This window comes from Oryx dammah, unplaced genomic scaffold (assembly GCF_014754425.2).
Source record: "Oryx dammah isolate SB20612 unplaced genomic scaffold, SCBI_Odam_1.1 HiC_scaffold_20, whole genome shotgun sequence".
Taxonomy (NCBI): Eukaryota; Metazoa; Chordata; class Mammalia; order Artiodactyla; family Bovidae; genus Oryx; species Oryx dammah.
In genome coordinates, this window is record NW_024070204.1 from 45,209,820 (window position 1) to 45,225,933 (window position 16,114).

The following is a 16,114-nucleotide window of genomic DNA, read 5'->3' on the forward strand; positions in this document are numbered from 1 at the left end:
CAGAGTCATTAAAGGGTACCCGTTGCCCATTTTGTGAGACAAAATGCTAGGTGCTTGGTCACTTGGTAGAGGGTATATGTGATAATAATAATAATAATTAATACTTACTGAGTATTCCCTATGTCCTTGGCACAATGTTAAGCATTTTACACTTGTTGCTCACTTATTATTTATTAAGAATTTAATCATAAAATTCCCATTTTATAGATGAAAAGACTGAGGACTCAACTGTCCCAAAGTAGGTCAATGTCCAAGAAAAATCTCAGGCCCTCTGGCCCCAGAGCCAGTGTTGGTACCTGTGATAGCACTTGTCCATGCTTTTTTACTTAATACAGGAGAGTATGAGATATGTGTATGTACATATAAATGTATAAATATCTAGGCATGCATATAATTAAAATGATAACTAAAATCAGGGAGGAAAGTAGGTGCTCAACAATAAGCACCAAGTACAAGGCCTGTGCTGTGCTTAGTCACTCAGTCATGTCTAACTCTTTGTGACTCCATGGACTGTAGCCTGCCAGGCTCCTCTGTCCAAGGGGATTCTCCAGGCTAGAATATTGGAGTGGGTTGCCATGCTCTTCTCCAGGGGATCTTCCCAATCCAGGGATTGAACCCAGCTCTCCCTCATTACAAGAGGATTCTTTACTGTCTGAGCCACTAGGGAAGCCCAAGTACAAGGCATAGAAAGACTGTTAAGTGAGAAGACAAAGGTTTTAGACTTATTCTCAGCTATGTACTCCTGAGCACATCTTTTCACAAGGGCCTCATCTGTGATAAATAAGAATCACCTGTGTGATTTATAAAACAAACACAATTTCATGAATCCTACTTTGGGCCTACTAAATCCATATTGTTCTAAGAGAAAAACCCAGTAATCTGTGTATTTAACCATTGACCCAAGGATACTTATTATTCACACAGAAATTTGCAAAACCTTGTAGTAAATCAGTGTCATTTTCAACCCTCACTGCACTTGAGAATCATCTTAGGGTCTTTTAACAATATCCATCTCTGATCTCCCTCTCCACACTGAATTTTTTTTTAAAATCAATAATTCTATTTTGTATGTGTGTCTTTATTTAGTTACCAAAATAAACTTCTCATTCAAATGCTTAGAAAAGTCTCTAAATAGCCAACAGTTTAATGATTTGTCTGACTGCTGTGTTTTCTAGTGACAGTGAAGAGCCACCTGAAACCCTTTTTGATAATGAAGTGAACATTTCTATCCCTGTGAAGTATGAAGCTGGACTACAGTTTTCCAGGTAGGAGAACCCCACACATAAGTTGATGCCTTCCTGTAACCCAGTGGATCTCAGTTTGTGGTCCCTGAAGATGGGTATCAGAATCACCTAGGCACTTCTTAGAGAGGCAGATTCTCTGACCTCACCCCGGACGTACTGAATAAGAAATTCTGGGGAGGGGGCCCAGAAATCTGTGTTAAACCCTCTGGGTAATTCTCGTGCACTCTAAAAACTGAGAACCAGCATTCTAAATAATCTGAAATGTGAGGTGCTACTAATACCAAATTGCATTAGCAGTTTAGTCTTAAGTAAATGCAAGCTAAAGACCCAGAAATCCTTCATGAAGGGCAGTGTCTGTAGAGATCCAACATATTTCTTGGCTCTTATTCTCATTGTGTGGGATCTGATTAGTCTGCCCATCCTGGACATTCAAGATTAAATCATTGTTCACTGACAAGAGGTATTTATTTCCTTCAGGGGCTTCCCTGGTGGCTCAGTGACAAAGAATCCATCTGTGATGCAGGAGATTTGGTTTAAATCCCTGGGTCACAAAAATTCCCTGGAGGAGGAAATGGCAACCCATTCCAGTACTCTTGCCTGGGAAATCCCATGGACAGAAGAGCTTGGTGGGCTATTGTCCATGGGGTTGCAAAAGAGTCAGACACAACTTAGCAACTTGTTGTTGTTGTTCAGTTGCGCAGTCGTATCCAACTCTTTGCGACACCTTGGACTGCAGCACCGCAGGCTTTCCTGTCCTTCACCATCTCCCAGGGTTTACTCAGACTCATGTCCACTGAGTCGGTGATGCCGTCCCACCATCTCATCCTCTGTCGTCCCCTTCTACTCTTGCCTTCAATCTTTCCCACCATCATGGTCTTTTCCAGTGAATCAGCTCTTCACATCAGGTGGCCAAACTTAAAGACTAAACAGCAACAAAATTTATTTCCTCCATTATTCGTAAACCATCCTAAACACCAACTGTGTTAGTAAACTTGCATGAGCAGGACTCCAGGCTTTTGCTAAATAAATATAAGCCATGTACAAAAAGTACAAAATTCTGTGTCATTTACTCTGACTCTTGTCATGTTATTAATTTATCTTCTATGGCACTTTTGTTTTACTAATAAAAGACCACAGAAATGAGAGGATTGTAGGATATACATGTAGATTTTGCATTTTTACCTTAACCTTTAATTCTATTCACTGTTTTCTATTTTTTTACTTTCGTTTCTCTTGGTACACTGACTTATCCCAAGAATTTTTCACTTATTTAAAATCAAATTTTGGCAAACATGTATTTTATATCTTCTCTAGACTGAAATATTGCTTTTAAATATGTTTATGTTACATTTCCATCTACCAAGTTCATCCAAAGAACATGGAGTTTTATGAAAAAGATTTTAAGTTTAACAGTAAATACATGACTTTAAATTGTGAAAAGGTAACAAATTGTTAAAATCTATTTAAAATTCAGCACTATTAAAAATACCAGGTTTTAGCCTTATTATTCACTAAATGTAGATAATATTAATAAATTCATGAAAACATTTCATGTATCCATAAAACTTTTACTTTAAAAATTATACATATTTTAGTATTTTAAGCACTGGTAACTATTGAATTAAATTGTAATCTTTCTCACCCTCCTCAAAGATTTAACTTTAGATTTCAGGGTAAAATAATTTGCGCTTGATTTGAAATCTCTTGAAGTACTTATTGTGGAGTTCCTAGTATATCGAAATAAAAAGTGAGGTCAAGTCAAAGTTACACTTTGTTTTGTTATACTTTTCCTCTTCCAATTAATTCTTTTAAGCTCTGCAAGTGAATACCATATTTCAATTGCGGCCAATGAGACTGTCCCTGAAGTTATTAATTCTACTGAAGACCTTGGAAATGAAATTGATATCTTCTACTTGGTAAGAAATTACCTCTAAATTAGTGTTGTGAAAGAAGTATTTGTAAGTTTAGAAGTTAAAGTATTAACAGACACATACAAATATGTTGGTTCAACAGTTAATCTCTATATTCCAGCATATTTTCCCTTATAATTTCTTTAAATTTATATAATTTATTTAAATTAAAATAAATTTATAATTTAAAATAGTTGTATTTAATTTTTTATTTAGGGCCTCCCTGGTGGATCAGATGGTAAAGAATCTGCCTGCAATGCAGGAGACCCAGGTTCAATCCCTGGGTTGGGAAGATTCCCTGTAGAAGGGAATGGCAACCCACTCCAGTATTCTTGCCTAGAGAATCCCATGGACGGAGGAGCCTGGTGGGCTACAGTCCGTGGGATCTTAATTTTGTCTGGGCTGGGTCTTTGTGGCTGCAGCGGCTTTCCTCTAGTTGCGGAGAGTGGGGGCTACTCTCCATTTGCAATGCAGGGCTTCTCATTGCCCTGGGTTCTCTCTTGCTGTGGAGCACGTGGGCTCAGTAGTTGCGATTCTCGGGCTCTGGAGCACAGGCTCTGTAGTTGTGGCACACAGGCTTAATTGTGCCACCGCATGTGGGATTTTCCCAGACCAGGGATCAAACCTGTATCTCCTGCGTTGGCAGGGGAAATTCTTTACCAGTGAATCACCAGGGAAGCTGTAAAATAATTTCATTTAAATTGATGATAATTATACTTTCAAGCAACTTAAAAGACCCAGAGCTCTAATTTCCTCAGAAGACACAAATTAGTTAGAATGACTTCCTAGGAAAAAATAAGGAACCAAGCAGATTCTACCTATAACCACATAGACTTTATTCGCATTTTTTAGTATAACTAGAAAAACACTTTTAAAAAAATAACATGACTATTTCAAAAATTGTCTTGATAATAATTTCCTTTACTCAACAAATAAATTGGTAACTCATTCTGCTCCTTGCTACATTTCATATGTGTTATACCATAACTTACGGTGTTCCTACTAATGTCTCCATAAATAATGTTTTATATTACAACCTTTATTTTTATTTTTGAACCCTTCATAACAAGCTTTTCCTAACCATTATAGTAAATAATTATGGAGCTGAGCCAGGCTGTCATTTTAGATCATGCCTACTTACAGATACAGACTCAAGTTATTGTTACTCAAGTAAAAAGCATCCAATTCAAATGATAGGTTTAAGTCTGTATTCAAAAGAATGAAATAACACAGCATTGTTAGAAGATGGTCTCAGTGTCTTTGGGAATTGGCAATGATGAAAAAGGAAATTCTCTCACAAAGTGGAAATAAATGTATATTATCAAGAATATTTCATTATTTTTATTTGTGCCTTTGCTGAAATGCCTCAGAAAGTTAGTATAACTGCCAGTCACTCTACTACTGGAATAAATTTTTGAAATGTAGGCTACCAGTTTTTTCTAGGCCCATTTACTTTTCCTAGATTAGAGAATTCCGCAAACAAGAAAGAAAAGAAGGAAGAAGAGAGGGAAGGCCAATTCTCTGTGCAGTGCCATAAAATCCTCTACGTTCATTTTGGGATTCAAAATATTACACAACTTAATTAATCAATTAAGAAGCAAAATTTTATGTAAGACAGAAAACTTGCTTTTGAAAGAAGAAAAGTTTACGTTTCTTTTTCTCTTTTTCCCTGTAGATTAGAAAAAGTGGACATTTTCCAATGCCAGAACTTAAACTGTCCATTTCATTTCCCAATGTGACATCGGATGGTTTTCCTGTACTGTACCCAAGTGGGTGGTCCTCTTCCGAGGTAAGTCATGGGTGCCTCAGAGTTGCGCTTCTTCTATACTGCACACTTACCAAGAGGGAACATGCATGTTTGGCAATGTCTATCATTCACAGGTCCTTCACATGATTTCTCAAGTCATTTCTCCCTCTGATATCTCACCTGATAAAAGACATGTTTTTATTTCATAGAATGTCAACTGCATACCCAGTAACCTTCAGGATCCTTTTGGTATCAACACTGGGAAGCAAATGATGATATCCAAATCTGAAGATATCAAACGAGGCACCATTCTGGTAAATTCAAATTAGCAAGACAAGTGCTCATTTTACCTCATGCTTTCCAAGTGAATAAATTCAATATCAACCTAAAAATAACTATGATATAGAATATTTTTAATATACTGTCTTTCATCGAATGGCATGAGTGCTAATTTATACCTCTGGACATTTAAACAGGACTGCAGTGCATGTAAATTTGCCACCATCACATGTAATCTGATTCCGTCTGACATGAGCCAAGTGAATGTTTCACTTATCTTATGGAAACCAACTTTTATAAAAGTAAGTGATTGTATAGTTCTCTGCAATAATTGAATAATATAAACAAATATTCATCACTTAATAAAACAAAGAAGAGTGCTTCTTGAGAAAGAACGTAAAACTGGAAGCCTAAACAAATGTGATCCGAGCCTTAGCTCTACTAAATCAACTCTTCGGATGTCATTTTCCTTGTCTGTTGGGCTTCCCTTGTGGCTCAGCTGGTAAAGAATCTGCCTGCAATGCAGGAGACCTGGGTTCAATCCCTGGAGAAGGGAAAGGCTACACACTCCAGTATTCTGGCCTGGAGAATTCCATGGATGGTATAGTCCATGGGGTCACAAATAAGACAGACACAGTTGAGTGACTTTCACTCACTCCCTTCCTTGTCTGTTAGTAACTAAGTTATTTCCAAGGTCCCCTTTCATATATATATATGCTTTTTTTAAGTTTCTCTTATTCTTTCCTTTGCACTTTTGTTAATAACTTAGAACTCAGTTAAGAAACAAAGAATCGGGGAAGGTGAGGGTGGGATGATTTGAGAGAATAGCATTGAAACATGTATATTACCATATGTGAAATAGATCACCAGTCTAAGTTTGATGCATGAAACAGGGCACTCAAAGCTGGTGCACTGGGACAGCCCTGAGAGATGGGATGGGGAGGGAGGTTGGAGGGGGGTTCAGGATGGGGGACACATGTATACCCATGGCTGATTCATGTCAATGTATGGCAAAAACCACTACAATATTATAAAGTAATTGGCCTCCAATTAAAATAAATATTTTTTTAAAAAAAGAAACAAAGAGTCATAGAGAGACAATCCTTGACAGCATTAACAAAGATTAGAGCTAATGTATATTATAAATTTATTGCATTATGCTATCTATCTATTTTGGAGGACATTTTGACACCTAATAAAGTCAAATCCATCTGACAGTTGGCTACTTTAAAACTTAATCCATTGTATTTTATATTATTTGTTTCTCTGTTAGAAGTATTTTGTTAATTATATGAAATTTCTATTTTTAGATTTGATCATATTAAGTTGCTATCTTTAATAAATCATCAATTGTTGAATATTTGTAATTTCAATTTAATTCTAAACACACTTCTATGTAAACCTCATTACCAGAGAGTAGCTATGCCATACCTAACTACATGAAAAGAGGGCAGGGTTTGGAGTTCATTTTGCAAAGGAAAAATTTTAATAGAAACTGTGTTATTCAGAAAAATTCTTCATTCTATAATAAGGATCTAAGTGAGATCTGAGTGCAGAGAGGAAAGGTGGATACACAGTCATCATTTCCTACCACAAATGCCACCTGGATGTTAAATGTTTCAATCTCGGAAAAATTTTAGTTTGAAAAACTGCTCTAAAACATGGTTAGCTCTCATTGTGACTAGCTCCTTATATTGAAAATAAATTGTTTGCTTTTCAGGCACATTTTTCCAGCTTAAATCTTACTGTAAGGGCAGAACTTCAGAGTGAAAATGCATCACTAGTTTTAAGTGCTGGCAATCAAAAAAGAGAGGTAAGTGCGACTCCAAGTTTTTGAAAACATTATACATCTCACTCCATTTGTGACATACACTTTATATTTGCTTATCATCCCTAAAGCAGTGACTAGCACTGCTCTCAATAAGTGACAGACACTTTCTGCTTCAAATTACACTTGATTAGCTTCAAGTGTGATTTCAGTCTCTTTTTTTGTGAGAAACTGGGAAAAACCATGATATTTACAATTAGCATGCCATGTTTGACTTTATTACTTATAACCATCACAGGAAATTGATGTTTTTATTCTTACGTTGATAACATATGATGCATTTGTAATTTTCATCCTTAAAAACTAACATTACAAAATGCAGTTGACATCTGAAAAGCAGACTTGAAAAATAATTTCTTTCCAGAAAGTGACTTTACACTGAATAGGAATACTTGTAAATTTATTTTAAAATTTTCTTCATTTAGCCATTGGGAAATATGAAACAAAAGAGGAAGTAATATTCCCTGACACAAATTCATGCTGGAGTTCTTCTTAAAAATAAAATGGTTTGTTTTTTTCTCTTTTGTCCTATTGTAAAATAAGGTCAAAACACCTGTTAAACATGTGGGCAGTTGAGGATAATTTCCCTATTTATCATGAGAGTTTAAATATTTCATATGGACATCATGAGTCATAAAATTATACTTGAAACTACCAAATCTTGAAAAGTTTTCATTTTTTATTTCAAATTAGTGTGTGTTAGTCACTCAGTCATGTTTGACTCTTTCTGACACCATGGAATGTAGCCCAGCAGGCTCCTCTGTCCATGGAATTCTCCAGGCAGGAATACTGCAGTGGGTTGCCATTTCCTTCTCCATCAAATTAGTATCTATTTAAAATAATTACAATGTCAATGACTTCTGATAAGTATTTACCTTTAAAGAATATATGCATCATATATCTGGATATAATGTTTACTTACTTTATAAACAGCACTTCGCTTGATATATGATAAGTTGTTCCACATGTAGAGAAACTAAAATTTTACCAGTAAGCACCAAAAAAAAAAGTATATATTATATTGGAAAGGATTTGGAAAAGAGTATATTTGATTACTAAATACATTTTATTTAAATTTTATAATTAGCTTTATTTTCCCTAAATTTTACTTAAATTTTCCCACAGAGCCATTTTTTCTATATTTTATTCTAAAGAAAAATTACACTTAAACTGTTAAAATTACTAAAAATTATCATTTCACAGTTGTGTGATCTTGGAGAAGTCACTGATTGCCTCCAGACTTCCATTTCTATACTTCTAAGTTCAGGGAATTATTTTAGATGTGCTTAAAGTCTGTCTTCAAAGGTCTGATTCCACCTATGTCTATATTCTTGCCAGCTCTGTCTTCTAGATGCATGAGTAGTGACCTACTCAGAGTCAAGTGAGGGATCTGGATCAGTGTCCACTCTATGCAAATATCTTCCCTGTTAGTTAGTTCTCTTTTTTATCTCTAATCTTCCCCTCTAGGTTAAGGAATGGAGATATTCCCCATTAAAGGGAGATACAGAACCTTGAGGTGGTATTGGTCATTAACAGCTACTCTAAATTAGTTTTTTTTCTTTTTTTTCCCCCTCTCAGAAACATAAGGGATAGGACACAGAGCAGACAAGCTTTATTGAGGGTTAGGTGCCACACTGAGAGAGCTTGAATAGCTGGAACACTAAAAGCTGTCTCCTTCAAGTTTACTTCAGTTAAGATATGCGGATGACACCACCCTTATGGCAGAAAGTGAAGAAGAATTAAAGAGCCTCTTGATGAAAGTGAAAGAGGAGAGTGAAAAAGTTGGCTTAAAGCTCAACATTCAGAAAACTAAGATCATGCCATCCGGTCCCATCACTTCATGCCAAAGAGATGGGAAAACATTGGAAACAGTGGCTGACTTTATTTTGGGGGGCTCCAAAATCACTGCAGATGGTGACTGCAGCCACAAAATTAAAAGACGCTTACTCCTTGGAAGGAAAGTTATGACCAACTTAGACAGCATATTAAAAAGCAGAGACGTTACTTTGTCAACAAAGGTCCATTTAGTCAAGGCTATGGTTTTTCCAGTGGTCATATAGGGATGTGAGAGTTGGACTATAAAGAAAGCTGAGTGCTGAAAAATTGATGCTTTTGAACTGTGGTGTTGGAGAAGACTCTTGAGAGTCCCTTGGACTGCAAGGAGATCCAACCAGTCCATCCTAAAGGAGATCAGTCCTGGGTGTTCATTGGAAGGACTGATGTTGAAGCTGAAACTCCTGGCCACCTGATACAAACAGCTGACTCACTGGAAAAGCCCCTGATGCTGGGAAGGATTGAGGGCAGGAGGAGAAGGGGACGACAGAGGATAAGATGGTTGGATGGCATCACTGACTCAATGGACATGGGCTTGGGTGGACTCCGGGAGTTGGTGATAGACAGGGAGGCCTGGCGTGCTGCGGTTCATGGGGTCACAAAGAGTCAGACATGACTGAGCGACGGAACTGAACTGAAGACCTAATTTATAGATGCTAAGAGAATGTCAACTGGAATAGACAGTGTGGTATAATAAAAAATGCATTGAGGAAATGCATGCACAAATTTGTTCATCTGTACCCTTGAGATTTGTGCATCTTACTGTATGAAAATTATATCTCAATTTATTAGCAAAAACAACAAAGCACACTAGAATTAGAATTAAAGTTAGAAGACCCCTTCAGGTTTATATGTCCACAACCTGTGACAACCTTCCTGTCTAAACATAGGCTATTATGATAATGCACTGAAGGCTATGAATAAACCTTTAAAACATACAATACTGCTCATTCTCCCGGAGTGAAATTCACCTCTACCCTTGAGAATTTTGATTCATAGGTAGTTTACTCGTTATGTATGAATTTCTGCGGGATAATGCTACAAAATTGTTTTGGTAATAATGAATATGACATGATTAGAGATTTAGAATAGATGAAGGGCCTTTTAAAATGTGAACTCATTATTTTCTCTGTATGTAGTAATGAGATTGAGTACACTCTTTGGTAGAAAATTATAGCCTACAAGAACTCAGTGTCCTGGAAGTTCTAAGAGGTGTTTATCAATGTTAACAATCTTGTTTAATCATTTTCAGCTTGCTATCCAAATATCCAAAGATGGGCTACCAGGCAGAGTGCCACTATGGGTTATCCTGCTGAGTGCTTTTGCTGGATTATTGCTATTAATGTTGCTCATATTAGCGCTGTGGAAGGTAAGAATCAGAGTTCCTTAGACTTTCCTACTTCAATTGTCAACAGCATATTGGTGAAACAAATTATGATTTATCCATGCTTTGGAATATAGTATTGTGTAGCCATTAAAAACACTGAAATGATAACAAGACAAAATTAAGAAGAAAAAATATATATACCAAATGCTGTACACAACTTGAAACCACTTTTGTACAAGAAAGAAATAGACATATCCAAAAATTATGGGAGATCTCTCTAGAGACTGGGATAACAGGGCACTTTCATTTGTCTATAACACTGGAAATTCTAAATTAAGTGTACATTATTTTTATAAGCAGAGAAGAATGAAAACTCCCTTTTATAGAAAAAAGAAAAGAATGCATTTCTATGTCAGTTTAAGAACACAGAAGCAACAGAATTATGGTTAAGATAAAGCCCTATCCTAATCACATATCTTTATGTATCTTTAAAATTAAATGTTTCTTTAATATATAAAAATACCACATTTTATGCAATAGTTGCATGCCTGAGTGAGAAATGAGATATTTGTTCAATTAGTTGATGACACAGAAATCTGATACTTTTACACACTCCTGTTTCAAATCCTCCTGTAAAACTAACCTATTTTTTGTCTAGTCAATCTGTATATTAACATATCAACAGATGTTTATTTCCATATCAGTAGATGTTTCGCTTAAATTAAGATATGCAAAATCTTTCAATCTTTGTATCTTTTTCAAATTAAGCAGAAATGAAATGATAGCTTTTAGGATAAATTTAATAGAGAATAAAATCTCATAGAAAAGTTGAATTTAATGTTTTTCTAATGAAATATCAAATTGGCATTTATTCTAGCATTTATCACCCTATATTTTATTGTTTTGTTCAAAAGCAAAATTATCACTATGTTAAAAATAGATTGTGGCTACATATTCATTTTTCTGATATCTGAGCAATAGAATTATCTTTTAATCAAATAGTTTAAATAGCAAATTTCTCTCCCATCAAATTACCAACTGCTCCTATCCATTCTGACTTACCATAACTATCTTCCTCTTTTCGGGAGGTTATTCTCAGAGAAGATGAAAACAGCTGTGTTAAAGATGTATGTCAGGAGCATTTAGTTTAGTAAATAGAATCCATAGCTTTTCTCCAGCAAAGTCTCCAGGACAGAATTCTCTGCCATCTCAGACCTGCAGCTCTTCCTCCTGCTTTGCAGGGTATCCACGCTCTGTCTGTAATACCTGGCTTTGCCACACTGTGGTACCCAAGGCCTGGCTTAGCGGTGTCAAGGGTGTGCTTGGAACCTAGAAAATGGTTTCTTTGTTTGTAAGCACCTGTAATAGGACATTTTATTGTTGATTTCTTTCAGTATGGTAAGCACAGCCCTTGTCCATACAGTTTTAGGACACTGCTGCCAAGAGAAGAGGGAAGCCAGAGCTGATATTTGAGTAGTCTCTCTAGCTGCATACCTCTCCTTAAAACTAGCAAGTAATTTTCAGCCCTGTTTTTTGGTCATCAGTCTGAAAAAAGCTGGAGAAGGACATGGCAACCCACTCCAATATTCTTGCCTGGGGAACTCCATGGACAGAGGAGCCTGGTGGGCTATAGTCCGTGGGGTCACAAAGAGTTGGACATGACTAAGCGACTAACACTGAAAAAAGCATAAGTGTAAAAGGAAACACATTCTTCCATCCAGGATATGATTTGATGATACATTCTGATGTCTTCTTAGATCTTCTTTTTAAGCCCAAAGGTTTAGCAACCTTTGGACAGTCCTGACCTGTAGGTTTAGTTAACTCAATCACATCAGTGGGAATGCCAGTAATCAGAATGGTATTTCCACAGTAGACAGGAGGAAAACTAGCACTTATTGAGTGTTTACTGTGTACCAGGAACCGTTTTCAGCTTTTCCACTTTAGATATTAACATCAACCCTATAAGAAAGGCACTATTATGGACCTCATTTTGTAAGCAAAGAAGCTGAGGCATAGAAAAGTTAAATATGTTTCCCAAAGTCACATGGTTTGTCAGTTTCAGAGTAGAGAATCATCTGGGCCATTTCACTTTTGTGTCGGCACTATTAACCCCCTCACTTTATGGTCTCCCTTGTTTCTGATCACTCTGTTTTCTTTACAATCTTTCCAACTAAGTCTTTTAACTATATTTTATACTTGAGGACACTGAAGCAAACAGAAGTTAACCCCCCTAAGAGTTCTCATCTAGTAAGGGACTGGGTTGAAGCAATGCCTTTATCCAGTATAGTCCTCTGCTGCACTCTATGGGGCAAGCTCTCGCTCTGGAGCTCCAGGAATTGGTTTTGCTCAAGAAGATCATGAACTCCCTGAAATATATAAAAAATATTCGGTACTGGAGTGATGGTCCCTCGTTGGGTTCAACCTCTCAGCAGCTCTGTTATACTGGAAAGATTACTTGCCCTCCTCTTGCCTGAACCTCCCTGAAGCATTTGGTCTGCAGCAAGCTCAGAAAAGCTACCCTCATCCCCACACATCTTTTTAGACTAATTTTAGACTAGTGGAGCATAAACCTCAGGACTAGCCTTTCTTCATTCTTATTCCAAACCCCAACATTGTGGGAGTTGATCAAAACTCTCAGTTTGAGACTTTGTGCAGGGAGTAGGTGAAAGATTGCCCCTTGAACTAGAATTCGATTTCAAAAGGCACCGTCTCTGTAGCTTTATCTTCATAGCATGCATAGAAGAGATTGCTAAGCTAAGTTGCTTCAGTCATGTCCGACTCTGTGCGACCCCATAGACGGCAGCCCACCAGGCCACCTCATCCCTGGGGTTCTCAAGGCAAGAACACTGGAGTGGGTTGCCATTTCCTTCTCCAATGCATGAAAGTGAAAAGTGAAAGTGAAGTTGCTCAGTTGTGTCCGACTCTTAGCAACCCCATGGACTGCAGCCTACCAGGCTCCTCCGCCCATGGGATTTTCCAGGCAAGAGTACTGGAGTGGGGTGCCATTGCCTTCTCTGATAGAAGAGATTAAGACTTAACAAAATCTTAGTAGGTGCTTACTATACTTAGGGCTTCCCTGGTAGCTCAGATGTAAAGCGTCTGCCTCCAATGTGGGAGACCCAGGTTCAATCCTTGGGCCAGGAAGATCCCCTGGAGAAGGAAATGGCAACCCACTCCAGTACTTTTGCCTGGAAAATCCCATGGACTGAGGAGCCTGATAGGCTACAGTCCATGGGGTCACAAAGCACGACTGAGCGACTTCACTTCACTTACTATACTTAACCTTGATGGGAGAAGGCTTTAGAGGACACAGGTTTAAGTAGATTGGGAAATATGTCCTGAAATCTGGTAACACATGCTAAGGGAGAAGCTCAGTCATCATAACCAAAAGGATAGAATGAGATGGTCCACAAAGGAACCCTGAGAAATCAGATTGTTCCTGTCTTAACTTGATCTTACACTGATGTCTAAAGATCCACCCTTAATGATTTATTTACTAATCCTATAGCTTTGTTCCCTCATCCAATATGCATATTGTGAGGGGCGTGTGAGTGGGGGATAGTACTGCTATCTAGTAGCCTTTTATATTTTAATATAAATGTTTTGATGATGGACAGGGAAGCCTGGTATGCTGCAGTCCATGGGGTTGTGAAGAGTTGAACAGGACTGAGCGACTGAACTGATAAATGTTTTCATTCAACACTTATTCCATATTACAACCACAGAGCACATATTTCTGCCAGGGACTGTTTAATCAGACTTTTGCCACAGAGTTTTTAATTAGGGGGAATACAAATAAGATCATTAAGTAAATACAAAAAGAAAAAGAAAGTGAAAACTATAAGTTTGGGTGCTGAAAACAAACAACTTGTTGCAAATGTTGACTAGAATTGGCCCTGTCCAATTTGAAGCTATGCACATATATTTTCCTAGTTTTCACTCTAATCACCCAACTTGCACTGAAAAACCAGTGTTAATAGAATCAGTCGGGTGGAAAACTTTTGTTAACAGGAGTTAAGTTTTAAAACTAAGCTTTTAATCTGTGAAAGCAAAGGAAGGTTGAAAAGAAGCAAAAAAAAAAAAAAAAAAAAAAACTTGAGAGGGAAGAAGAAAAGATCAGGAACTGGGCAGGGCAGGAAAGAGAAAAGTCATGATTCACCACCTGCTTTTGTGAGAGCTTTGTCTGATTTATTTTCGACTCAGGACATGCAGGTACAAGTTAAAAGGCTTAATGGTTTGTGAATCCAGAATGCGTATATTTGGCTCAGAGAAAAAGGCCTGATACATGTAGGAGAATTTGTATTCTAGGGAGGACACGCATGTTGTTTCTTCATGTTCTTTTGTTCTATTGTCACCTTTTTTGTGACGTCTCAGTTCAGTTCAGTCGCTCAGTCATGTCCGACTCTTTGCGACCCCATGAATCCCAGCACGCCAGGCCTCCCTGTCCATCACCAACTCCCAGAGTTCACTCAGACTCACGTCCATCAAGTCGGTGATGCCATCTAGCCGTCTCATCCTCTGCTGTCCCCTTCTCCTCCTGCCCCCAAATCCCTCCCAGCATCAGAATCTTTTCCAATGAGTCAAGTCTTCGCGTGAGGTGGCCAAAGTACTGGAGCTTCAGCTTTAGCATCCTTCCTTCCAAAGAACACCCAGGGCTGATCTCCTTTAGAATGGACTGGTTGGATCTCCTTGCAGTCCAAGGGACTTGTGATGTCTACCACCAACTAAATTCTGGAGTGGAGGAAGACATAAAGCCCTGAGTAAAACTTCTCTAATTTAAAATTGCATACTTTTCACCATTTATGCCCTTAGAAGTCTCAATTGTTTTATAATAATTTTTTTAAAAATAGGATTCCCTTGCATAATTTACCACAACTTTATGATTGAAAGGGACCTTCCCTGGTAGCTCAGTTGGAAAAGAAATCTGCCTGCTGTACAGGAGACCCCGGTTTGATCCCTCAGTCAGGAAGATCCCCTGGAGAAGAAACTGGCAACCCATTCCAGTATCCTTGCCTGGAAAATCCCCTGGACAGAGGAGCCTGGCAGGCTGCAGTCCATGGGGTCGCAGAGAGTCTGGCACAATTGAGTGACTAATACTTTCACTTTCTTTCATGATTAAAATGACATGAAGGTGCCACATTTCCAAAGAATTAACTCATAGTCTTTGCTTGAACTATTATAATCCACTCTCAAATTTTTTAAAAGAATACAGATTTACAAGAATATTTCTCTAGGACCTTTTTAAAAAAACAATTTTAATACCCATGTTAGTTTAGAATATTGCAAAGTTTCCTTCCAGCTCCTATCCTTTTTTTTAACATAACAACATAATGGGCACAGTCATGTCCGACGCTTTGCAACCCCATGGACTGCAGCCTGCCAGGCTCCTCTGTCCATGGGATTTTCCAGGCAAGAATATTGGAGCAGGTTGCCATTTCCTTCTCCAGGAAATCGTCCCAATTTAAGGATCCAACCCTCATCTCTAACATCTTTTGCATTGGCATGCAGATTTTTTATCCTTTTTTAAAAATTATTATTCTATATAATTGGAAATAATAAAGCACTTGTAATTTTTATCATAATGCATCATGAAAAGTGACCCACCTTCACCCCTATGTGGAATTTTTCGTATGTTCAATTACTTCATTTTCATATCCAAATGATACAGGGTGTTTTCAAGAGTCTTTTTATATCAAGCCTATATAGATGGATGTGCTAATACATTTAAAGTTAACCCAGGGCTTCCTTTGTGGCTCAGTGGTAAAAAGTCTGCCTGCCAATGCAGGAGACATGGGTTCGATCCCTGGTCCAGAAAGAACTCACATGCCGTGGAGCAACGAAGTCCATGTGCCACAAATATTAGCCCTGTGCTACCCAGGAACTACAGCTGCTGAGCCCACGTGCAGCAGCTACCAGAGCCCACTCCACAACAGGAGAAGGCGCCAC

The 16,114-nt window shown here is 37.8% G+C and overlaps 1 protein-coding gene across 2 annotated transcripts in view; it reads left to right on the top strand.

Moving 5' to 3' along the window:
* ITGA1 (integrin subunit alpha 1) overlaps window positions 1-16,114 on the top strand; it is a 169,980-nt gene that overhangs the window by 146,160 nt on the left and 7,706 nt on the right. The window contains exons 22-28 of one of the 2 annotated variants that reach the window (XM_040262256.1): window positions 1,176-1,265; window positions 3,058-3,160; window positions 4,830-4,943; window positions 5,111-5,215; window positions 5,378-5,482; window positions 6,901-6,993; window positions 8,587-8,778. In XM_040262256.1, the coding sequence (XP_040118190.1) occupies window positions 1,176-1,265; window positions 3,058-3,160; window positions 4,830-4,943; window positions 5,111-5,215; window positions 5,378-5,482; window positions 6,901-6,993; window positions 8,587-8,601 (625 nt within the window). In that variant the 3' untranslated portion in view covers window positions 8,602-8,778. Of the gene's footprint in view, window positions 1-1,175; window positions 1,266-3,057; window positions 3,161-4,829; window positions 4,944-5,110; window positions 5,216-5,377; window positions 5,483-6,900; window positions 6,994-8,586; window positions 8,779-10,093; window positions 10,211-16,114 lie in introns of those variants that run through there. The other variant, XM_040262255.1, reaches the window with a different exon arrangement.